This window comes from Toxotes jaculatrix, chromosome 21, assembly GCF_017976425.1.
Source record: "Toxotes jaculatrix isolate fToxJac2 chromosome 21, fToxJac2.pri, whole genome shotgun sequence".
Lineage (NCBI taxonomy): Eukaryota > Metazoa > Chordata > Actinopteri > Toxotidae > Toxotes > Toxotes jaculatrix.
The window spans coordinates 2,500,821-2,527,739 of record NC_054414.1 but is presented as its reverse complement, the minus strand read 5'-3'; the positions used below and the strand labels follow the sequence as shown (position 1 = coordinate 2,527,739).

Sequence of the window (26,919 nt, the reverse complement as noted above, 5' to 3'; positions counted from 1 at the left end):
GTCACAGCATAATGTAGCATTGCTCTCATACAAATACATCATACTGACTCCCAGGCTGTGAATAATGGTAATAGTCAAATGCGCTGGTAACATTTAAGTTTTGAAAATAACACTTTTATTTTTTTCTCTCTGTGTCACAGCAGAAACGCCCCAATAAAAACCAGACATCGTTAGTAGAAATGATTTTCCCCCACTGTGGTGAAATTTGATAGAGAGGTGAAGTGCCTCTCTCGACATCACTGATTAAAATTGCCCCTTGAATAGGAGAAAGGGCAGAGGAGAAAATTGGTGAGGGAACAAAATTCTCACACACACGCACACACTCACTCACATACATGCGCACACACATACAGACAGACAGCAGAGGCTCTCCTGTGGTTTTGGCATTCCTCCTGTGTTTCTGTCTTTCTGTCAGTGACAAGTCCTCTCAGGGGAGAGAAACCCCACCCTGGCAGCCTCTGTGGCTTCCTGGGTCAACTTATTAAAACACTGAGATGTACTGAGGATCTGGTGCATGCACACACTCACACACACACACACACATTGTTAACTTACTATATTCGTGCGGACATATCATTGACATAATACATTCCCTTGCCACGTACCCTAACCCTAACCATCTCAAATGAATGCCTAACCTCAACCTAAAGCAAGTCTACACACACACACACGCACACGCACACGCACACACACACACACGCACACACACACACACACACACAGTGGGAAATTATTCCAGTTGTTTCAGCAGAGAGGAGGAAAACACGCTGGGCTTCTCTCTGGGCAGTATTTACATTTTTGATGACCTTCTCTCAATTTCTAATGTGATATTTGGAAAATCCTGCTCATACACACTCTAGCTGTCTGAACTGGATCAACACACATACACAGAGCACTGAAACACACACTTGTGTACACACAGTGACAGCTGTGGGTATTAAGTGGCTGCGTGATGGACAGGATGGCCCTCATAACCTCCCCTTTATTTACCCTCCACTGACTGACAGAGGCGAGGAGACAGGAGAAGAGGAAAGGAAACAGATGGAAAGAGGAAAGGAAGGGAGGAAAGGGAGCAGATGAAGAAAGGAGGAGAGGAAAGCAAGAAAGGAAACAGGTGGTAATAGGATGGAAAAGGTGGAAAGGAAAACAGGTGGAAGAAAAAGAGAGGAAATAGGCGAAAAGAGAAGAGGACGGATGAGACAGAAGGAGAGGGACTAACAGATAAAGTGAGAAGATGAGAGAAGGAGGAAATAGAAGAGTAAATATAAGCAAAGAAGGTAAATGAAGGGGAGAAAAGAGGTAAGGACAGAAAGTAGACAGCCTTAGTGGGAGGCACAGTCGGATCAAGAGAGAAGAAATGACAGCAGAGAAGGAAGAGAGAAGAGAGGAGGAGGAGAGGGGAGATGAAAGAAAGGAGATGAGAGGACAGGGGAGATGGTAGATGGGCAGGGAAGGGTTGAAGAGGGGGTATATGAGGAGAGAAGTCAGGTCTGAGTATGACCAAGCGTGGAGATGAAAGCAGAGGCAGCTAAGTGGAGGTTAAGAGAAAGAGAGTGGTGGGATAAATAGAGTTGAAGGTTGGACGGAGGGGTGGTGGAGTTTTCTTAGAGACGCACAAAGAAAGAAAAGTGTTGGAAATTGAAAAAATATTCCTCCTAGTTGACAGTAACCCCATGATGATAGGTGCAGACACTTTCCTCACCTCCTTTAAATCCTTCAATTCCCCAGGTCAGTGTGAATCGGTGGCTGGCTGTCAATCACAGAGTCACTGTGAGCACTGCTGGCCTCCGACTCACTCTGACTTTAGGAAAACTTTTTTTTTTTTACTTCCCTCACTCTCTCTCTTTTGATCTGTACTGATCACTTAACATACGCTCAGTCAAAACTGACGCAGTGGGTTATTCTGTACCTTCACTCCATCCTTATTTAGATCAAATCTGCCTTTTCTCTGATTCTTTTGCTCTTTTCGCTTTCTTTTTTTCTCTTTCTGCTCTTTGATTTTCAGTTAGCCTGACTTATCAGCTTTCTGTATTCTACGCATTACGAACACGAACATATATTGTTCTTAATGGACAAAGAAAACCTGCAAAGATTAACAATTGTCATTTTCTCCTTAGAAATCGATTGAAACGATTTATTATTACAATTTTTGAAGATTCGCTTCCTTTTAAAGTTTTGTGGTGTGTAAATATAATTCGGATGCAGGTGGAGGTCAGTCAGTACGGAACTGTTTATCTGCAAAATGTTCATAATCAGCAGTTCTTCTACAATGTCCTGACATCTACTGCACGATTACATGATTAAAGTTCTTATGGTTCTGTTCATGCAAATTGCAGCTCTGGATTAAAGGTCTGTGAAAGATCATGATCTTGGTCACTTATGCATATGTGGCTACGACACTGATGAATATGTATACCCAGTGCTTGTTATTCATCATAAGTGTGAATTTGATCTGCTTGTCAAAGCTCTTTTAGAGTGAAAAACTGTCCTTCAATGTAACGTGTTAGCTGTTCCCATTAGCATTTGGCAGGCTAACTGTGATTCAGCATTCAGCTGAGGGTCTGGGCAGCCATGTGAAGCGAAGCTCTGTATATTCCACAAATAATAAAACCTCCTGAAGACAATATCATATCAGAGAGGACCCGCCCGATGGTGGCTTGCTTTATATCTCACCACGGATCTCACTGCCAAATAGCATTTCCTTTTATTGATACTGATATTGTGAACTGGGGGCGGGGGGGATTACAAACTGTGATATAAGTCAAATAATCTGTGGTTGTCTGAGTCTGGTGCAGGACAAAGAAGATTACAGAGGAAAACACACGATTACCTCTGGTTCGCCTCATCTGCCTGACCTGTTTATTTTCGGTTATGTGCGACTCTGTCAGCGGCTGCGTTGTGAGTTTAGCTTCTCCGAGTGGCATTTAGGAGAATTAGCATACTGTGTGTCTGCAGAGCAGCTGTGTACCTACAGTACAGTAAGTTGCTGATGTTTGTACTCCGGTCTTTCCTTTGATTTACATTGCCGTGGTAAATCGTGTTGTGTTAAACTCCTTACACACGCCCCCAGAGGGAAACAAATGGCGCACAATGCCGTGGACAGATTGCTCGCAGATGCCACAAGTTGCTTTATGCTTCACCTCTGCTCCCTCATATACCGGCTGCTTCGTAATGTGAAGGAAGACAGGAAAATTAAATATGTCATGTTTTTTTTAGACTGAAATTGTTTTGGAGGCTTTGAATTTGAGATTTTTTTTTAGCAATAAGCAAACCTGCAGCCAGAGGCAGGTGAATAAAACAATCACTATGGAGTCACTGAGTGTTGATAAAACTTTTTTTTTTTTCCCAGGATCTGCAGAGGAATGTCAGCGGAATGCAAAAGCTGAGTATCATATCACAGGTTTGTGTTGTGGTGCCTGCTGTGCTCGGAGAGATGTAAAGATTGAGCTGCATCCTTGGGGCTCTGTGCATTCCCTGTTTTGCTTATGGCGGCAGAACAGCAGCTTGCATTGTAAGCGCGAGGTAGCTGGCGGAAAAATAGGGCGTCTGAAGACATTATGCAGAGTGCACCGGCAGACAGGGGTGGCTTCAAACACAGACAAATCAATGGTGGTCAAACACACAAACTCGTACGACTGCTGCCCTGTCTCAGTGAGTGGTGAGTTTACGAACAGCGAGAGCACGAGAGCAGGCTCAAATCACTGTAATCCAAACCCAGGAAACGTTTATTTAGTGATTTTAATTTACAAAAGATGTCTGGACATGTACTTTAAAACAGATCAGATTTCACCATTATCTTAACTGCACTTATTTGCTTTTTTTGTGAGGCTTTCAGCTCTGTCTCAGAGTCTTCCTCAGTGAATGAAATTAGCTCTTTGATCAACACGTAACCTGAGGACTGAACTGCAATCACAAAAAAACAGGTGAGATGGTAACTCTCCCTCTCTGTTCAAAGATGGCCTCTGGTGTCGAATGCGAATCTCCCCCTTGATCTTTCGCCAGGCGTCCACTGAACTTTGATGTCTTCCCCGTCAATGCAGTGACCTGCATTTTTCTGATGTTCAAGGACAACCTTGCTTGAAACAGGGGTGAAAAGTTTTTGCAGGCAGCATTTCACTGACTAGTTACTGTAGGACGTGCTTCACATTGAAATATAGCCAGTGTAATGGCTGGTGTTTTGTTAATACATCACCCAGAATTCCTTTCAAAGTCACACATGTAACCAAGCAACCAGTGGGGGCAGCAAAGACACCTTGAGGGGGGGGGGGTTCTCCTTCAGAAATACAACAGCAGACTAGCAACCTGTGTCTCTGTTTACAGTGCAGCCAAACAAACTGTTGGACTTGTGGTCTGGACTGTTTTCATATGCATGATGTGATACATGCGTCCATATCACATCCAATGCATACATCATTTCCTGTGAGTCTATTGTCTGTAACTGGAATCCTGAGCAGGAAATGTGTTCACTGAAAAACCTTGAAAAGTACTGCTGTACACAGGCAGCTACAGAATGCAAACACATTAAAGGACCTTGTGTGGTAAGCACGTTTCAGGCCACCAGTATGCATGTCCTGACGTCTTGTAACCGGCCAAATGTCTAAATCAGGGAAACAAAAATTTAGCTGCAACCAGAAGATAATGAACACTAAACCATGCTGTTTTATGGCCGGTCCCACACACACACACAAACAAAAAAAGCATTTCTACTTCATCAGTTTAAGTTTAGCTCGGTTGCTAAAGGTCTGTTACCTCAGCAGGGGTGGCCTGAACATCTGGACCAGTGGGAATTTTACTGGTGGATTTGTTGGATGGCACTGAGTGCACTGACACCCCCATAAAAATCCACTCTGAAACACATGCCATGCTGTTGGTGCAGCCTACTTAAGATAACAAAAAAAAAAAAAAAGAAATCATCATTTCTTATCATGTCCACGTTTCTGGCCCTGCTAACTTCAATTTGGTGCCTTCCACCTTCACTATCCTCTGCAGAATAATTGTATCATGCACAAATTATGATAATAAAGGAAGTAAAACTAATTTTCAAATAGCTGCCATATTAAAATAGCCCTTTGTGACTCATCCAAAGCCCATTTCCTTTACAAATCAGGATTTGAAAACCTTAAAAAGCCTGTGAACCACTGCTTAAATAATAATATTTACCTTTTCGTTTTCACTGTTTGCTGGCTTTCTCTTGGACCCACAAAGGTGGCCTTTCTCACTCTAACACATCAGTTAACTGAGCTAACAACCAAATAAATGAGATTTGCTCTTCACCCACAGTCAGAGGGACAATTTTCTCAGCTTTGGGTCCCATTTTCTCTTCCGTCCCACTTCCACCTGGCCTGGCGTGTTGCCCTATGCCTGACATTGAGGAGGAGATAACCCCATGTAAATACATGAGCTGCTGAGGGCTGGGGCCGGGAATGGAGTCTCCATTATGTTGGGTAATATACCGCAGCGCTGTTTAAACAAAGCTCCTCAGCAGGGCTCTGCTGCAGTTCAACCCTAGTGCCAATAGGATTCCTCCCCGGACTGGACTTTAATGAGGAAGGAGTGCCTCCGAGGCGGGTGACCCCCCACTGATAACCAAATCTGCTCCACAGATCTGAGCAAGGACACAAAGATGAATTAGCAATGTGGAATTCGCAGCAGGGACCGAGTGAAATAGGCAGATAATGACATAACTATTCATTTGCCCTGATCTTTGTCTTTCCTTTCATCATTTGTGCCCAGAAGTGATTTTTTTTTTTATGTTTTACCATATGTGGAATGACATTGTGTTCAATCTCCCAGGGATTGCAGTAAGATGGTGATGAAAGAGAGGTGTAAAGTGTGTGTCAGAGCGAGGAAGGAAGGATGAGGTTTGTACAGTCTACTCCAGAAGCAGTGTGACAGCCTTTTACTCAATCTGCTCTTTGGAATAACCTTTTCTGAGCTCTGCCTGATTGAGAAATTACATCAATGGCATGAGACACTTGACACGAAAATCAAATCAACCTAGGAAATTATTTTACATTTACTGAGCCTCATCTACAGTCTTTAATTCACCAAATCACTCCGTGCTAATGAACATTTCATTACGTTGATTCTAGTGTTTTCTCTCAAAGGTCACAAAAAAAAAAAAAAAAGCAGCCAACCTCTGCGATTTGTTACCTAAACCTTGACTCACCGGTTTTTATAAAGTAACACATTTATAGGATGTTGACTTGAACAGAATTAATGGTGTTGTTCATGCATGGCAAGACAGATTACTCCTTTTAGCTTCACTGCAGCCTTCACTGCAAAGTTTTCACACCATCTTTCATACACTTTCCTCGCCATAAACTTCTAAACTAAGCAAGCTGTCTGCATAGCAATGAGCGTGCGAATCAATGGCAGTGTGAGGCAGCTGAGATTATGATATTATCTACAAGCGAGCAATTGTGCCAAACCAGATCAATCAATCACAGAGCAGTGTCCAAAGGAAATTACTCATTTATTGCACCTGTCAAACTCAGCACGGTCAGACAGAAACACCAGTCGCTTTTTAAAGTTGTGATCGCTGGGTGGAATTACAAAGGCTTGTGATCAGACAGTAGCTTTGATTTTCGATGTTAAAAAAGTAAGAAAAAAAAATGAGATGACATTATCTGGCAAAAAAACATTAGTCAAGGTTGAGTTTGCGTGTGCTCCCCGTACCTGCAGGGTGCTCCGGTTTTCTACCACAGTCCAAAGATGGGCAGGTTGTGTTAACTAGCGAATCTGAACTGCACATAAGTGTGAATGTGAGTGTGAACGGTTGTCTGTCTCTGAGTCAGCCCTGTGATTGACAGACGACCTTTCCAGGCTGTAGCCTGCCTCTTGCCCAGTGTCACCTTGGATGGGCTCCGGGCTCCCTGCTTCTTCTCAAAGGATAAATAGTCTTTTCCTCATCTTAACTAAATGTGGTGAGAGTTCAAACAGAACCATAACAAAATAATAATAATATAATACTAATAATGCTGTGATGCATGATAAAAAAAATATGTTGTCTGTGAACATTTGTTGTCGAGGTTAAATTGTACAGAAACTAGGAGACACCGGGCTGAAGGCATGGGAGTCAACAGAATGGTGTGGATTCTACTGTATTCAGTCTCCCCGCTGGATGTCTAATGCTAACTAGCAGCTGTCTTAAACAGATCGTGCTCACTGGCGTCTCCACCGGCTCAGACCAACAGAATGGAGCAGTCTAAAATCCTGTGTGTTTCACACATACTTAGCAGAACATGGATACCTTCATTAATCATTTAAATTTTCCAGCATCATTACTGGAATCTGATGGTAACTGACCCTCTAAACACTGGGGAGCTGTTACAAAAAAAAAAAAATCTAAATTTATATACTGGGTCATTTAGAGTTAAGAGGACAACTTTTGCACTTACTACTTACTAAGTTCCAAACCCTATTTACACATAAACTATTAGTATTTCACCTCTATTTAACCATAAGGGTTGATCAAATTTTATTGGCAATTCAGTTCAATTTATATAATGCCAAATTGTGACATACATTATCTGAAGGAACTTTTCTTTTAAATAATCGGACATTGTTTCTGAAAAGATATGCTGCTCTTCAATTCAAAAAACAAAATTCCATTCACTTCCATTGCAGTGAGGTGGAGGAAGCAACCCGAGACTGACCTGGACAAATAAAATCAAAACTGTCTCCATGGAGGGTGAACTCACTCTCTTAAGGTTTTGAATTTGTGTCAAGATGCAGTTTTGAATTTAAGATCCAGATCCCAGATAACAGTGCACCATATTTGTCTGTTTTTTCATTCCCCAGACTTTCACTGTGTTCTGTAAACTAATTTTAGCTCCAAACAAACACAAACTGTAAAAAAAAAAAAAAAAAAAATCCTAACAAGACAGCACATCTCCTGTTGTTCCCTCTGAAGTGACAATCTTTTAAATCAAAGTATAATCAGTGTTATTTTGGTTTTAGATAAATACATTTTTCAGTTTAAGTTTGAGTTTAAAATTACATTTGAAGCTGTACAGATTTTTTTGCATTGTGAATTAATTTTTTTTTTCTTTTTAAATGGACCAGTTAAAATAACTTCCTGTGGTCTATATATATATTTGTATCAGCCATCACTTTATTCCATTGTGATGTTCAGAGTCCACCTAGTGCTGTCAGATATGCAGACAGATGACTTGCCAGAGCTTTAACCATTTCACATGGCCTACAGAAGGACGCTGCAGGGTGCTGCTCCTCAGCTAAAGGTTAAATGGGGTAATATGAGTTTCATTATCACCCTCGCTTCATTTGACTTCATCCATTTTCCCCTCTGAGCGTTAAGGGGCCACATGTCGGCCTGTCAGGCCACAGACCTGGGGAGGAATTTATACCCCGGTCGGCCTGATGTAAATTCAGCCGGCATTTTTATGAGCTGTGGAGAGGCGTACTGAGCTGTCCTGCTGCAGGGGGAGCAGACAAATGGATATAGTTGACCAGCATCTGCAAACAAATCACAGTCAGGGAGGGCCCGATGTGATTTGTTTGTGTATGTGTGAGAGTGTGTGTAGTTGTGGTACAGAAGGATTGATGAATATTTCATTCATTAGAGCTAAAGCAGATTGAGAGGAGAGAGCTCACGGTCAGTCTCCTACTCTCTTCTGCTCAGTCTGCCCTCCTGGCTCGCAAAGCAAAAACAGTCTGGACAAATGTACAGTGAGTAACTACTCAGACATCTTTAAATCCGTCTTTGAATCGATGTACACGGCCGGTCAAAGGTTTTAGAACGCCGCCATTTTTCTAGTTTCTAATGAAATTTAAGCAGCTCACGCTCACGTCCAGTGAATCACCTTAAATGGTCCAAAGGTCAGCAGTAAACTTATCAAAGTTAAAAAAAAAAGGAAACTGCCTTTTTCAGGGATGAAGAAATTTGTGCAGCAATGGAAGTAGCCTTGAAAGTTAAAGCAAACAAGTCCTACAGACAACCCAACTTTTGTTGATGACTTACAAACTCTCTGTGCGAACAAAGGCACAATTGGAACAAACTGTGTTACTACACCGTCTAATGCTTTGGACAATACTTTACTGGTGAGAAAAAGGCAAGCAACAAAGGAAGAAATATAAAATAATGAACAGCAGTGCATAGTAAATACATACAAAATGTGTCAAGCTCACATACAAAAACAGTGGCCAACAATGTCGGACCCTGTGGTTTTCTCTGGACCCCTGCCTAATCTGACAACTGATGACTTGTATAAGCACATGTCATCGTTCAACCGCCCACTGTTGAGGCGGTGTCCAACAACCTGGACTTTGCAGATAATTGGCGGACTTTCTGGTCTGATTAGAGACAGCACACATCCCAGTGTGGGATGAGCAGCTCTCATATCTAGAAATCTGGCCCCGTTTATTGGTAGACAAAAACCATGACAACCCAGAGCTGAGACCAGGAGGTGCAGAAGTGCAGTCCTACACGCTTCTCTGAGCTTCCATTAGAGCAGTCACCCACCCAAAACCACTGTAGAGACTGTGCCTGCCCTCTGACTACCTAAATTAATTTAGTCAAAAAGAAAACAGAGGAGGAGTTATTCATAAAAACCTTATAAAATTAAGGGCACCACTACAGAAATAAGACAAAACAGGAGAGTCAAATGAAGACAATTAAACAATAAATCTCTGTCGTCCAGAGTTGTAAGTGATCTAATATCAGATTATTATATTGATGTACTTTTTCTTACTGAATCCTAAATATTAGCCTAAATGAATCCACATCTTATTATTAGAAAAATGTATGTATGTTAGCCTTTACTGGTTGTCTATCTGACTGTGCTTCAGCAAAATCTAAGGTTACTCCCTCCCAAATTGACCATGTTGTTGACAGTGCTGCAGGCTCAATGCAAATGACATTTGACTGTATTGCCCTTCTAAAAAACAAGACAATAAAACAAGAGTGTAGCTCCATGGTTTCAGTCCCAAACCCACATATTAAAGCAAACAACATGAAAACTTGAAAGGATATGGCGTTCCACCAAACTGGAAGAATCCCACTTAGCCTGCCACATAGCACGAGGAGTCTGAAAACACAGAGGAGGTCCCTCTATGATGCCAGAGCAGCCAATTACTCTTAATTAATAGGAGAAAACAATAAGAAAGCCAGGTTTCTTTTCAGCATAGTTTTATTGATCCATGTATTCCTACAGCTCTCAGTATTAACGATTTCATGAGCTTCTTTAACGATAAAATTCTAATTATTAGAGACAACTGATCACCTGCTGCACTCAACCGGCATTGATTTGTCCTCAAACACAAGAACAGTAGAAACAGCTGTAAAACCTGATATGTACTTAGATTGTTTTTCTCTCTCATCAACTAACGATTTCTTCATCTAAACCATCAACCTCTCTCTTAGACCTGATTCCAGCTAGGCTGCTTAAGGAAACTTTACCCTTACTTAGCATTTCTTCACTAGATTTGATCAATGTGTCCATATTAACAGGCTATGTACTGCAGTCCTTTAAAGTAGCTGTAATTAAAGTTCTTCTTACAGACCCATATCTAACCTTCCCTTTTTCTCTAAGATGCTTGAGAAAACAGTCACCAATCAGTTGTGTGACTTTCTACAGAACAATGATGGATCTGAGGATTTTCAGTCCAGATTTAGAATGAATCATAGCACAGAGACAGCACTAGTGAAGGTTTCAAATGACCGTCTGACTGCCTCGGACAAAGGACTTGTCTTGTTAATAGTCACAGATCATAGTGCTACATTTGGTAGCATAGACTGGAACAAGTGATTGGCATCAAAGGAACCACACTAACCTGGTTTAAACCCTATTTATCAGATCGATTTCAGTTTCTACACGTCAGCGATGAATCCTCCATGTACGCAAACGTTAGACATACTTGTATGTGAAGCCAGAGGAAACCAATCAGTTAGCTAAACTTCAAACATGCCTTAAGGACATAAAGACCTGGATGAATGACAGTTTCTGTTATTGAACTCTGACGAAACTGAGGAATTGTAGTTGGCATCAAGCACACCAGAAACACATTAGCTAATGATATAGTTACTCCAGATTAACAAGTCTATAAAAGCCCTACAGTTCCATTTCTCCTGTGGTAGCTTCACTGCATTGGCCTCCTGTAAAATCCAGAATAGAATTTAAAATCCTGCTCCTCACCTACAAAGCCCTCAATGGTCAGGCACCATCATATCTTAAAGAGCTTATACTACCTTATTATCCTACTAGAACACTGCACTCCCAGAATGCAGGCTTACTAGTGGTTCCCAGAGTCTCCAAAAATAGAATGGGAAGCAGAGCCTTCAGCTATCACGCTCTTCCACTGTGGAACCATCCACCATTTTGTATCCAGGAGGCAGACTCTCTCTCCACTTTTAAGCGTGGGCTAAAAACTTTCCTCTTTGATAACGATTATCATATTTATGCTATGTTCTCTTTCCTACTGCCTCCTTCCTCACAGCCATGTTTCTTAAAATGGGAAATATCCAGCTTCACATCCCGTCAGGGTTGGTGTTTAATGGCATTTTATTGAAACTATATTGATGTTTGTTCTTTAGACATTGACTTGCAGAGCTTGTTTTAAGAAGCCAACAGCCACAACCACAGAACCACAGAATTACCTTTAATTACCAACAAGTGATATAATTTGCTACATGCGACATTTGTCATTTTCACTGATAAAGGTGATGCCTGAATGTTTCCTGCATTGCTTTTTGCTTATTAAAAAGGAATTAGGAGAGATAAAAGGCTCAGCAAGAGATGTGTTAGTGTCACAGCTTAACAAGCAAGTAAAACCCAACTGTGTTCTCTATAAAAATAATTTTTTTCTTTTTTACAGTTTACACATTTAACACTTTTATGTAGTGTACTGTATATGTTAATATACAGTACATTTATATATTTATATACAATACTTTTTCAATTCAGTTTATTTAGCAGTGTAGAAGTCTAAATGTCGTTTTGGAAGTTCAAATCAGATGCCCTTTCCTTGTTTGGAAAGGTAAATGCTACTGCATAGCCGAGTCTCCGCTGCTTGATGGGGTCACCCCATAGATTCTGAGGTAGTCTGACTTATGGGAGACAGGTTAGCCAGAATATCCAAATCACTTTTTTTGCATGTAAGTCTGCAACACAAAGAGAGAAAATCTCACCTGGACCTCACACCACAAAAGCACCCTCCAAAAAAAAAAAAAAAAAAAAAAAGGACAGCTGTGCGTCCACATCCTGTGTCCACTCAAGAAGGTGATCCTCCTTCCACCTGTCCTAACTACATTCTACAAAGACACTGTTGAGTGCATACTGACCATCTGCATCGCTGTCTGGTATTGGGAACTGAGATGTCTCAGGCCATAAGACCTTACAGCACACAGTGGGGAGGATCATCAGTGCTTCTCTCCCCTCCATTAAACAAATCCATGAAGCATGGTGCACCATCAAGGCCCTCAGCACTGTGGAGGACCTCACCCCATTACCATATTGCTATAGGTACTGGAGTATCAAGACCTCCTCTGTTGCACAAATGCCAAAAAGAGTCACATTAATGTATAACATACACACTATGTATACATCTTTGTGTAAGGGCAAAATTAAACATACAAGTATGTTTAGAGTAACACTGTATATATGTCATGTGTGAAAATGCAGCTGAAGTCTATCTTTGATCCCATCTACATTTTCCATATTCCACAGCTGCTCAATATTTTTCAAAGCTCATGCTAATCTCTGTTGGGAAATGCTGTGTGTGAGTCTTAAAGAACCAAGAGGCACTGAATGAGAAGGAGATGAAAGACTTGACGGTGATATCAGGAAAAAAAAAAAAAAAGAAAAAAACTAGGAGCATTTCACTCTAAGTGCTGCCATCAGTAGGCCTCATTAGTGTTTTTGAAACTGTTGTTGTGAAAGTTTGAAGGTTTGTCATGTGTAGGTAGCTCACTATGGGCAGGATTTTTCATTCAAGCTTCCCTGTTCGTGGACAAAATTCAATTCTGTTTGTTAATACAACGATTCATGGTTTATTATTGTTATGCCACAAATTAGAGCATGTAAACAACGTCCCTTTTACTGAATCACTAATGCTCTAAAGCATCTTTTTAGTCACACACTTAATAATATCAGTAGAAATAGCTAGAAAATAACATTAAAGAATAGCATAACCTCTTTCTTGTTAGTATTTGAAGCATTAAAAGATTAAGTGTGCAGTGTATTAAACATATGTGGGTGTAGTTCATCATATCCAGTCATAAATACATATGATTCCCATAATCTCCTTTAGTGCGACTATTTACCAACATCTGTTGGCTGACGAGTCACCTCTGTCTATTGAGACCTTGATACACTGAGCACAAGTTGCTGTTGGCAGATGGTTTAGAAATGTTGACATTTCATTGAGCTGCTCGTGTGTCTTTCCAAGGAAAAGAAACACTGATTGCATTGCCCTGTACAACATGCTGTAGTACACGTCCTGTCAAACACATGCTCTTGTACCAGTGCGGGCCTATAGGGTTGGAGTGTTATTGAGAGAATGTCAAAAATAAATCTTCACAATGTGTCCCTTTATGCTCATTACCGCGGAAAACGTCATTAAATTAACACTGCAGGCTTAAATAGATTCTCTGGTCCTTGCACATCTGTGCTGTTAGACTTCTATATTAGTATATGCGCGCTTAATGAATGTATCAGCCCCTCCCATGTATGCCTGCACAATTTCACATGTGCTGCTGCTCTTCTAATGAGAACATATGGCAGAGGAGAGCAAACATGAAGTGGTTCTGTACTTTGCGGGGACGCTATGAGCCACCCTCCCCTGCTTCACGTCCTCTACATCTGTGGGAACTCAGCATGTGTAAGGTTCTCCTGCAGTCCGCTGCAGGTCCAGCCCTGGACTTATCTGCTGGGACGTACGCCTGGGTTGGGTAAAGTGAGGGTTAAAACTTGGTTGTGATTGGCCAGAGAGCCCAGTCAGGAACACGAACAAAGCTTGCTCTCATGTGGACCCCGAACGACAGTCACACAACGAAGCCCGGTGAAAAGGCCGACAGAGCCAGTTAGTTTTTTTTTTTAACGGTCCACAGGCCCACAAGTACGGCAGCCCGCTAGGATTTGTCCCTTCCAAACATTAGTTCCTCCACTGCTTGTTCCCACAATGCATTGTTTGGATTGATTCATTATGCTGTTGTTTGCCTTTGTTTCCCCATTGTGGACCTACTCATCAAGTGTGGTTGATTTAGTTCCAACACATCACAGTCATGTTTGTCTTTCTGCCATACGTTTCTCCCAAGTGCAGTTATTTTCTTCAGTCCTTCACTTTGTCCTTCTCCTTCTGTGTCCCTGTCTTATATTAGCTACAAGCAGGAAATAGTGCAAATCACTCAGTTGGTTGCAAAAATGTCAAAATGTGCTGTATGTTTTTAATTGTAGGGAGTTTACAAAGACACAATGAACCAGCATCACTGAGTTTTTTGCAAAGTATAATATCAAATATCAAGGGCTCCGGTTAAAATAAGTTAATTCAGTGCCCAACTGGTTGTAGCTCATGACAAATTATGCATAATTCCTTGACCATTCCCAACTTTCCACCCCAAAGCAGGCTCAGAACATACTGAGGGGACTGTAGAACCCATCTGGCCTGGGAGAATAAGTTAAGCCAAGGACAGACCTGTATACTTTCCTAGCTGCAAACCGATCAGAATGTCACAATAAAATCTATAAGTTAAAGGATTGATATGAGAAACCAAATCAGTATTGATCAGTGACACCATAAATATATACTCAAACAAACACCATTACATCCATACTGTCAGGGATATAGCTGACCGACCCATGTGCCACTTTTAATAAAGCTCCAATACTGGCCCCATAAATTGATGTAACCCCAGCAATACAGGCAGCAGCTCCTCACTGCAGGTCAAGAAAAATGACCCAGACAGAGCAGCGCTATTGGCATTCCAGAGTGATCATGTCTGGGCCATGCTGGGAATCAGAGGAGTCTTATCTAATCAATTCAATCCAGCCCAACAGCCTGTCTGGAGGGGGGGAGAGACAGAGGGAGACAGCAGGAGAGAGAGAAAGAGAGGCCGAATAATCAACAGAGATGAAGCTCCCCACCCTCCTTGGCCCCTGTGATCTTTCCTTGAAGTGCTGCCCCAAAACATTGATCCCTTGTTTCTGCCACTGGCAAAACACCAAAAATTATGATAAATAAGCCCATTAACCAGCAGGCTGTCCAGAGATCTGAGGAGCCTGTGGACCTCTTGCTCTGCTGTTTTTGTTTCCTCCAGCAGCATCTAAATGTGCCAATCTCCAGCCTCAGCACAACGGCATGCTGATAGATATCCCCGGCCGCCCCTGCTGTTGTGATTGCTGTTGATTTGTATTCAAATCAGCCTACAGAGGCACTGAGATGAGATTCATTGTATATTGTGTTGTTTCATTTTACAGCCAACAAATGGTGCTGGGCCGCTCGTTGGTCCTCTCCAGCCCGTTGCTGCATTACTGCAGCTCAGAGGCTTTTAGTTGAGTCCATTTGCTCAATTCCACCCAGTCAAACAGATAAACTGCCAGCAATTTGAATCAGAAAGGCAGAGAAAAGGGAAAGGCAAAGCAGGTGTTTCAGAAAGGAAATTCAAGAAAAAGACTGCGGTGTGTGTCCATTTGCTTTTCTAGGGGAATGTGTGTGTGTGTAGGGGGGGTATACAAAAGGTTGTGTATGTGTGCATGTTTGTGAGCTGGTGTGTGCAAACAGATGTCTCCAAAAGTGTGTGTTTGTGCATTTTTTATGTGCCTATACAGAGAGGTTTGTGTAGTTCTGGGAAGTGATGAATCACCTCAAGCCCCTAGTGTGCAGTACCTGGGAGTAAAACCACTGAATTTGTAATGGTTGTGTGTGTGTGTGTGTGTGTATGTGTGTGTGTGTGTGTGCATTAGTGTATGTGTAATTGTATGGCTACAAATTGTATGTGAGGACCAGTTTGAGTGTCCTCACTGGAGTGAGGACATTCTGGGACAGTGAGGACATTTTGCACAGTCACCACATTCTGACACACATTCAAAAGGCTGATTGAGGCTTTGGGGATTCAGGGTTAGGATCGGGTTTAGGGTAAGGGCTGGGCTTTGGCATTTAGCTGTGATGGTCAAGGTTAGGTAAGGTAAGGGGCTAGGGAATGCATTACATCAATGATGAGTTCCCACACATATAGTAAAACAAAGTGTGTGTGTGGAAAACAGATGAGAGTGTGTGTTGTGTTCAGGCCTGCTGAGCAGCTCCAGCGTTCCTCCAGTCCTCTCTGACAGCGAGCACTAACACCACACAGGGTTTTTACCACAGACTTTCTTTGAATGTGAACAGAGTGTGAACTCCATCAGACACACACACTCAGTTAAACATAAAGCAGAAACACAATCAGACACCAGGGCACGGGCTGTGAGGGAGGAGGTTCTTGTCTGAGACAACAGAAGCTTCCATCAGGCACTGGAAGGCCTGTAACATGCAGAGGGGGGTGGCCAGCAACTGCACAACAACAGTAATAGTACAACACAACAGTAGGATATTGGTGCAGTGTAAGTACATCCAGTATAATTATGCCAGTGACATGGGTTTTTGGAGGCTGAAATAAAGGCATTTTTTTCCTGTCCTCTATTCATATTGCCTTTCCTTCCTCCCTTTGTTCTCTTTTCTTCTTTTCCCTCTCTTGCAGGTGCAACATACATTAATATATAATGTGAAATGCCCACTTCTTGCACAGTCAACAGCAGGCGAGTACATTGCCAGACAGACAATACACGCTCTCAGCTGCTGGTATATTAGGTACACCTAGATACAACCACAGGATACCGAATACAACAGTGCTGCAGTAAATCCTCCTTTTGGTCACCGTGTTCAGTTTCTGTTGGAACTGTATGATCAGTTTTCAGACAGCACACAGTTCAGTTTGCTAATTTGAAGTCATGCATTTTAGTTAACAGTCTGTCGTTAACTCATTTATATTTGCTGTAAAATTTATGTTTTACCTTAGTTGTCTTTCATGGATCCATGGATCCTCTGCCTAAAAGATGTGGGGCTGATTAAGATGGCCTCTTTATTCTATGACAAGCAGGATGTGGAAGTATGTGTGCCACTGGGTAGTCTGGATTACAACAAAATCTAACTCTTTGTTTTAAGGTTAATTTGAAGTATAGAGTTAATTACTCCTGCTCCCTGTGTGTCTGTGTAGACTAGCCTTTGGCTGTGTATAACCTACCTTCATGTCAATTGGAAAGTCAGCTGAGTTTAGCTCAAACTTAAGTTGCTGTTTTTTCACTTGACCTCAGTTTCAAAGATAAAGGCTGCTACTATGGTTTCAAATTATTTCCTTTTTTCCTGTTTTTCTTTCATAAGTAACTGCTATCAATATCTACTTTGTTCATTACAGGTGAAGCTCCAAACAAATGATGGTTTCTTTGAGCCAGACTGCTTGGTCCTAACAATGTTCATCAAATTATATGAATCCAAACAACCTTAAATTGACAAAATATCATGACCTTTAGTATGTGAGATAAAGAACAGAATTGGTGAAGAGTGCACACGACTACAGGGATTTGTGGAATTTAATGTAAGTCTGTAGCTGAGAGAAACTATGTGAGTGCAGTGGATGTAGAAAATGTCTCCACCCACACAGAAAAAGGCTGCTGTACCCACAATATCCTGGAAGATTCTTTTCCTTTTTCCTTTTTTTAAAACATGTCAAGATGAACTGACCCACAGTGTTTCCAGTTCTATTTGTGGATATCTTAACGCTAAACTAAAAAGAGGAAAAAGACTGGGATGGTACCACTGTGTACCAAAGTGGAAGACTAGTGCAGCAGCATATCAGCGCGGAAGGTAATATTTCACCATGATGGGTAGGAGAAATTTCTCCTGCAACTGTTGTCTCCAGTACAGCCACATCTGTTTAGTTAGATACTCGAGGCCCATGGAATAGCCTCTGGTGTGCAGTGCTGGCTGTCAGAAACCATGTCCTGCACTGATCTCACCACTGAGAGGCTTCTCCTCATCAGACCTGCCCTCCCTCACTACAGCAGCCTCTGCAAATTTCAGATATTTAATATATGACTTATTTCGACCTCCAGCACAGGAGCTTGGTTTTGGGTACACACAAAACAAGCCGGCAACGTGCTATTAGATTTCCATTTTCTTCCCGTAAACCTGCTGACGGCAAATCGCGCTCAGCCCTGCCGAGCGGTGTCTGTGTCAGCGATTGTCACTTAAAGAGGAGCCCCGCTATCTCGTCCATTGACTCAGAGAGGGGCTTAGCTGGAGTATCCAAAACATTTAAGGGGGTTTTTCACAACATTGCTACTGGTGGCTAAAATTCTATAATTGGTGCTTGGTTCTTGTCTCAGTGGGACATTTTTAAAAAAATAAAAATAAAAAGTGTTAATCAACTCACAAGCCTGCTAGAAAAACTGCTTGTGCTTGTTTGATTGCTGGGAACAAAAGTGGCTATCAAACAAGAGTGTGAGGAGGGGAAAACACAGGATTAAATTAAATTCCGGTGATGAGAAGCTGTGACAAAACGCTCTGACGGGGGTTGAGGGCCTTGGAAAATGGTGCATCAGATGTGCAGATGTACGATAAGTTCTGATGATTAGATAGGATGTTGGCACATTCAAGATCAAGAGCCGTCCTCCATGGTTTGTTAACAGCAGAAAACACAACAATAATCCTAACTAGAGCGCCGCAGTACATCACTCAACACTTGTGCCAACAGGTTTTATCGCATTTAAATCAGGAGAGCGGCTGACATAACAGCTGAGCTCCAAACTCTTTCAGCAAATGCACTTTTTAAAAGGATCACTTCACCCAATTTACATAGAAATCCATGTTTTCCTCAACAATCAAGGGGTTTGTTGCCATGCAGGTATGTGTGGCTCAGGTTTTATTTGGCTGGGTTTTGAAATATCGGCTTCAGATTACTTCCCCGAACCAACCTGTCGTGAATGGAATTTGGTGTGTGATAGGCACAGAACTGAAAAATTACATTTAAAAAAAAAAAAAATCAACAGCAAGCTGTCTTTCCAAGATCTTTCATATTAATCAGGACAATCCACACAGCTCATTGTCACTGCTTTTCTTTGGGGCTACTTTTCTGCCAAAGCAGATCGGGCATCGGGCCTCATGGAAGAGCATTTTCATATTTTTTCCATTGTGGATCGAAAGCGTTCCAAGTTGGATTCGGCCAAGTCATAACTGCAGAAATCTGTCGTAAATTCCTCATTTTAATTTATCGAATTTCATCTTTTGTTTTTCACGTGTCTGTGATCATCACTGCTCCATAATCGATATCTCTAAACTGCTATAGAAGTTTTTTTTTTGTTTTTTTTTGGCTGTGCTTTTTTGCTACATTTGCGGGCAAGTTTCAGTCATACAGATGTTTCCCGAAGACCCCAATAAAAGAATTCACACTACAGAGGTTTAAATCCTACTGTCGCAAATCAGCAGAAACGGAAACAAAATTAGCAGAGTCAGTAGTGGGTGAACAGGACCCAAAACAATGAGAAAATATCAATACGCTGCCAATGCTGTGTCATATCACAGTCACACTGTGGTGGGAATAAAGAGGGAACGATGTGACGTTAGATGTCTACAAAGCATCTACTGAGCTGAAATGTAATTAATTAAATTAAATAAAACAATAATAATAACATATACACCGACATGGTGAACAGAACATTCAGTTGGCATTAGCTGTTATTTTATGGGTTTTAGGGTTTTTATTTTCTACATAATCCTAATCATTTCATTATTTGACATTATCCTAAATATTGAATGTGTAACAACGACCATAATTCTAAGCGTCACACATCTTGATTTATTCTTTACATACAGTGTAAGCAAACACCACCAACAACAACAAAGTCTTCTAATATGGATACCTAACCCTGGGACAAGATCTTATCATGTGTGTGTGTGTGTGTGTGTGTGTTACACTATTAGCTCCATGAAAGTATCCCTGTGTCAGTCTCTCTGAGCCCTCTCATCGCTCTCTGCCCTGCAGTAACCCCCCCGCCCCCACCCCCTCTTTGTAGCTCCTTCCTCTCCTGCCGTTCAGCTCTTCCTCTCTCCACCCTCCCCCTCATCACTGCTGCTTCCACAGCTCTATCACTAGCCCCAGGTAGGAGCTAACATGGGAAAAGCCCTACTGCTCCAGACTCTGCAGTGATGCACCATTACATCACTTCAACTGTGAGACTTGCAGCAGGATTACGGCCACACAGAGGGACGAATGGATCCAAACCCTAAGTTGTGTTGGCACACAGAGGCCGTCAGGCGGCTCATCCAGGAGGAGGAGGGAGCTGGCAGTGAAAAGAAGGCAGCAGGGCTGCACAACAGCACCGTTGATGCCACTGGGTCATGTCCTTTGTATTTTTTTTTCTCAAGATTAGTTTCAAGAGCTTTCGACTGTATCACACAGACTTCATCAGCAGATGGATTTACTCAGTTTTCATGGGCCAACATGGACGAGAGGTTGTAAAAACCGTGAGAGTAATGGAAGGTTTGAGCGGCTGCAGCTCCGTGACAGCTAAACTCCTTTTGTTGACAGCATGGTCAAAAGCTTTGGAACAAGTGAATAAGTGGATCTTGAGTTAAAATTGTTTTGTCAACTGATATTTCTAACCTTGCATGTCCTACTGCTGCTGGTTCTGGAAGGCATTCAACTGGCAAAGCACAGAGTGGCTTTTATTGTGAAACAGTCACAGGAAAAGTAATTTTTCTGTCACCAACTTGGACTCAAAGCATCAGTATTTCTAAGATCCTGGCTACAACCTTGGAAGAGGACTGAAAGACTTTGAATTCAGATTTAAATTTGAGGAAGAATTCCCAGCAAAACCCAGGAGACAGTTTAAAAGAAATGGTGTAAAATCACATTAAGTAGCAGCAGCCCTTCTCTCACATTCCCAGCATCAACACTTCTCTCAGGTGCACTCTCATCTAAATACAGTCAGACCTGCTTCTCCTCTTGTACATGTTGCCATCTGCAGCAGCCAAACATTTATAAATGTGACAATATCATTTCTTAAATAAAAGCCCGTGCACACAGCCTGAGGCATGCAGAGGCCCTCCCTGTTTAAATCAAAGCTTCTATCTCACCTTCGATCTCCTTCACATGAGGCCCCTGCTACACACTCAGACAACAATGAACAGTGAAGTACAGGGTTGGTGAACTGGCTCAATACCATAAATAATACAATATGAAGACATTCATAAAAATTCACAAAAACAAACCATTTTGATAAGCTCTCTCATTCTTTTTGTCACGGATCAATCTTCAGGATGGATACCGATCAGTTAAAAAAAATAAAACCATGGAATCAGACCAAATCCAGATCATGTAGTTTCAATCATAACATGAACTTCTTCGTGAAGTGTGCAGCTCATTGTTCAGCAGGGTAAAATGCTATGTAAAATTCGGTATCACAATTTATCTAATGTTTTTTTTTTTAATCTCATTTTATTTATATGTATTTATTCTATAATAAATTATTCATATGGGCAGCTTGTGTCACATGATTTATTTTGTTTGAGTAAAGACTGAACTGTACCAGTCCATAAAGGAAGTCTTTTTATTATGATTCAAATAAACTATGCTCCCAAAAACAACACTCACCTTCAGTACTGGTGACATTGTTAAAAAACTCAGGAGCATTACAGTGGCAGCTTATTAGCTGTTTGGAATGCACGCTCCACTTTCACATATTTCTTTTTTTTTTCCCCCATCCACATAATTTTTTTGTGTATTTGCATTGCCATGTTAATTAAAGTCCAGCTGAATTATAAACTCACACAGCAGACACAAACTAAGCGGTGCATAAATTAAATAAATCACACATGGCCTGTGTGCTTCCATTAATTACAGTAAAATGTGCTAACTAATATAGCATTCAAAGACCCAGCACTGGAATAAATGGTCCAGGCGGACATGTTGGCACTGTAAAAAAAAGAAGCCACAACAGTGAGTGAGACCGATGACAGACTGCTTACCTTTTAACCCTGGCTGAAATAATTAAACATTAAGACACGGCGGCGTAAGAGGAGCTGAGAGCAAAGCTAATTGAGAGAGCTCAGAATGGATAAGCAATATTCCAAAGGTCAAGCGCAGTGACACGGGCCTGAGAATGTGTGATTACATTTGCTTTGCTAACCTTGGGGTGCAAATGTTTTAAGATGCTGGACCGCGGGTTTTAGCCCTGCGCTGAGAGGAGAGAGATGAGAGAAGCGAAATGAGCCATTGGTACCAAAGCCGAGTGGAGACTTACAGTGATGTTATTGCTTTTCCCAGTGAGGAGGGAGTATCATTTCCATTTCAATTTCCATAATATTACCCTGGCTGCCAATCAAATACATAAGTCTTGAGTTTTGATATGAACCCGCATAACTGTCAGATGATACAATATTCAAAAACTAGATTGTACAGATGTCTCCTGAGCTGTTGCGCTGATAATCTCGGATAAATAAGCAATTTATGAAATAGCCAGGGAGCTGAGAAGCGTTATTCTGAAAATGAGCAAACATGGTTACATGTTTTTGTGTCCTCACGTGCATAAGAACATATAACAACCTCCAGCTGTGGCTCAGGAGGTAGAGCAGGCCGTCCACTAATTGGAAAGTCGGTGGTTTGATCCCTGACTCTTTCAGTCCGCATGTCAAAGTATATAAATGCAGTCCATTTACCGTGCGTGTCACTAAAATTCCACTGCACAAACTGTTTAAATTTCCAATGAAATCTTTTATCACCACTCACTGTCCAAGCAGCAGAAGTCCAATAAGAAAATATGTTCCATCAATATTATTTCTCCCTGCATCATTAAAACGAGCTTCATTTGCAGTGATAAATGCTTCCTTTTCTCTGTTATGTCCCAGCGACGAAATCCTGCTGGCTGCACAACAAGGTAACTCGGGTTGGGAATTCTCTGCACGGCCACAGGAGGATCATGAATAGCGTTTAACTGCTCCAGCTGTTGTAGGGTGGTTAGTAAAGCAAGTGTGCCGTGGAGAACTGCAAGAAGAGATAGCTGAGATATAAACAGAGCAGCAAAACCGCCAAGTGGTCGGTGCCAGAGGGAAGGACAAACAGGCACTTATTTATGTATGCCTGGACATGCTGGGAACGCTGTAGTGTTTGCTTTGGGAAACAGATGCTTTTACTCTCTGTGTACTCACCACAATACCACACTACCTCACTGTGCTATATTACATCGATGCTTTGATTCCCTAAGGCCCCATCCCTCACCGCAGCCTGCACCACGATATGACAACTTAAATCCTCAGCTCCCGCTTTAAAGTTTTAAGATGAACTTAAAATGTTTGTGTCAGAAAAAAAATATCTCACCGCCCTGATTCACAAAGTCGAGCGGAAATTGCACAGTTATGACTGAATACCCACGCTACTGTAAAAACACCTTCAGACTGGCTGGCTCTTCTGGCTCCACAAAAACTGGCACTGCACTGAAGTCAGTGGTATATTTGAAGTACAACGCCTGTATGTCTTGGTGGGGATTATGAAAATAGGGGTCCACTTTAAGGAAAGGTCTGTTTACCTTGATTGAAAGGTCTTAGGGTTAACACTCAGCTGTCATGGCTGCTGTTTCTCACACCATCTTATTGCATGTCCAAGCAGAAAGTCAGTCAAAGTTAAAGGACTTCAGTGTTTTCACTGGTTGGCTGTAATGAGATGCAAAACTCATGCTACATGCTACACACCCATCCACCACCCTGACCTACCAAAATACTTTCTGCATCACTAAATAAAGAATACACGATTTCCTGCATTTGCACTGAACATTGCTGATGCACATAAATAGAAATGTGCAGATTTGTCAAATATGAATGTAATTCCTAGGGATATGGGGCTGATCTTGTGCAAGCAGCAGAGTACACGATGAAGAGCATCTAACTATAAATGGAGGAATCTCTGTCTGTCTTTTGGTTTTCTCAACAAGCGCTCATCTGATCGACTTCAAACTTCACAGCAGCATTGCTGAGGATCCAAGGAAATGCATTGACAGCTATGAAGGCTTTTTGGATCTCCAGGAACCTTCAAACATAATTTTTCTACAAGTTAACTGAAAAAAAAAAGGACGGAACTTCACTACAAAAGCAGTGCAGCACCCAGACAACTGACACATGCCAGGTTTTTAAGAAAGGCGGAGGTCAACTGCAACAACACTTTCTACACCGTCACCCAGACACTATTGCTGCAAAGCGGAGCAGCACAGACTGACTGGCACATTTTGTACAGGTGCTGCCCTAGTTGTTTAAAGCTTACTAACCCTTTTAAGTAGCTACAGTAACTGCATTGTGCAAGAACACTGCAAGAACTGCTTATCTCCGCTAACAGTGCTTTAGAAGACAAGTTCATTGAAAGCAGTGGCCTTGCTATGTGTAATTTTACAATTCAGTTTTTAATGTAATGGTGCTGATCAGACCTTACATTTGTTCAGTTTTATAATGTACAAAAAATAAGCCTGAACTTTTTTCCATCATATGAAATCTCCTCGCTCACCTTAACCTTAAACCAAAGTTAACCTTGATGTTTGCAGAAGTGAGTACCCACAAAATGTCCTCTATTTGAATTTTCCCAACTGTTCGCTCTATACACAGACATTTGGTCCTCATAAGGACAGACATTAGCTCACGTACACACACTCACACACACAGCCACCTGCAGGCTTTATCAAAAGCACCTCAGCTCAGCAGAAAATCACAATCCCAGGAAAATAATTGGCCTGACATGCAGATACACAACAAGATGGAGAAGGTGGAAAGAACAGCGAGCTGCCGTCAATCAATCAGTGAAAAGCGTTCGCTGTGTGGGAAGGGCAAAGAGGTCTTGTCTGAACGAGAAAATAAAACTATTGCCATTGGCAAGGTGGCCCGATGTTATCTTAAATATGTAATAAGCTCTGACTCCAGGATCAAGCACACAGTGTGTTTAAAGCGTTTGCAGGGAAATGAGTATTCTGTGGGAAACTTCCATTCATCAAAGTGTTGCATACTGTTTTTAGGCTTACCTGGAACAAAGCTCCCCTGCACCACCTCCTTGTACGCCCACCATCCTTCGTGAATTTTCGGCGGATTCGGCTGTGCTGTGAGGTGACGAGAAGAAACACAGAGACAGGAACATCAATCATTTAGATCTGAAAGTCAGACAAGGAAGAAAAAAAAAACAAAAAACAAAAAACAAAACGCAGTCCTACCATGTTTAGAAGCTCTCCAACTAAAACACCACTTTTTTTTTTTTTTTTACCACCGTCTTCATTTCAAGACGCCCTGCTAACTTTCTCAGCAAGAGGTCTCGGCAAATAGAGTCTCGAGAGACGGCCTTGGAGCAAACAGGCCTCCAATTAGAATTCAACCTCTCATTTCTGTTCAACTAAACACACACGCACACCAACGTGTACACACCCTCATGATGGCTCCTTAGGCATTAGTATGGAAATGCTGTCTGTCATGTTGTGTGAGCCGTAGAAGAAAGTCCCAGATTAGAGCAAGGTGGTACAGTATAATTGAGGTGACTAAGCAAAGGTCTCAGTACAAAGAGAGAGTTGTGATTGAGAATTACCCACCAAGCCCTCGAGGATATTACTTTTTACACCTTTTTTTTTTTCCTGTTCATTCACCAAACGCTCAAAGTGCAGCTTAATCGAGGGTCTCTGGCTTGCCCTGCTTGCTTGTCTTTAATGGAACCTGAGGTGGCCGAACAACCCCGCCCCCCCCCTCCCTCTGCTATCCCCTCCAAACAGCCTTGCTTCTGTAACACTGGAGAGCAGGTTCAATTTCAGAGGGGTGGGCTGGCTGGACCTGATCCAGAAAAGGCTATTTTCTCTGAGGGCAAATCTCTGCTGCCACAAGCTAAAAAGCAAAGAAAACATTAGTTGGCCTCCCAGCAAAAAAAAAAAAAATGGTTCCTGGTTCCCTTTTTTTTATAGGAAATGAACTATGAAGTAAACACTACCTTTGATTGGAGTGTGCCTAAATCAGTGCATTGGCCAGCTAAGAGGCAGTGACTTGGACTTTCCAAACCATTAGAGGAAGGCTGGCCTCCTGGGCCCTGGAAAAACTTCCACTGCAATACAGTTTCAATTCTAAAGTTTTTTTTTTTCTATGTAGTCAATATGAGGAAGACTGAAAAACAAAGTCATAATTACTCTGTGCCCTTCCAGGTCCTTTGTGAGCACATTTTTATCTCTTTTGGATGAAAGAACAGGATATGATTACATGTTAAAATTGCAATGTGCACCACTTCAGATGCCATGGCACTGTGAAATTTATTATGCTGCTTTGGTGTAGTTGTTATCATAAAAGCAGACTTTGCCTGAGATGGTTGGAGCCCCCCAGGGTGGGATTATTAGTGTTCTTTCTCAAAACTGAAACTGTTTTTTTTTTTAAACCTTCTTTCCTATCTGTGCAAACAAAATGTTTCTACTTTACACCTGTACTGGGAAACCACTATCTTCATTTTGTCTTAGAGCCATAAAGAAATCTTTCTTTGCCCTGTGAAGAACTAGAGTGGATTTGAAATCGAAGTGTTCAAGCTCAGTCACACCAACATTTATAACAGCAAAACTTTGGTCCAAAATCTGTTGATTTAAATGGAATCGCTGTAGCCAGTGAATTCAGTCATGGAGGCTCAGTAAATTTACAAGGTTCTTTCATCTAGAGTTTTACTTTGGAGAGCCCTGACATGTGAATATGTTCTTTCCACCAATAGTAAACCATCTTGAAATTGCTAAAGGGAACAAATAAAATGGAAGATTGCATTAGCCGTATAGCACCGTCCAATTTTATATTCCTCTGCCTTGTCAAACAGTGTAAGGCATGTTTCTTAAAATATAATCAATTACTCCTCACCTATTATTAATTTAAAAAGTAATTACTCTACTACTC

The 26,919-nt window shown here is 41.6% G+C and overlaps 2 protein-coding genes across 2 annotated transcripts in view; both read right to left on the bottom strand.

The window, feature by feature from the left end:
- Positions 1–26,919, bottom strand: part of LOC121175582 (transmembrane protein 94-like) — an 847,517-nt gene that overhangs the window by 255,700 nt on the left and 564,898 nt on the right. The window lies entirely within an intron of this gene.
- Positions 1–26,919, bottom strand: part of ca10a (carbonic anhydrase Xa) — a 183,458-nt gene that overhangs the window by 135,089 nt on the left and 21,450 nt on the right. Inside the window, exon 2 of the mRNA XM_041066679.1 lies at positions 25,044–25,118. Coding sequence (XP_040922613.1) covers positions 25,044–25,118 — 75 coding nt within the window. The remainder of the gene's footprint in view (positions 1–25,043; positions 25,119–26,919) is intronic.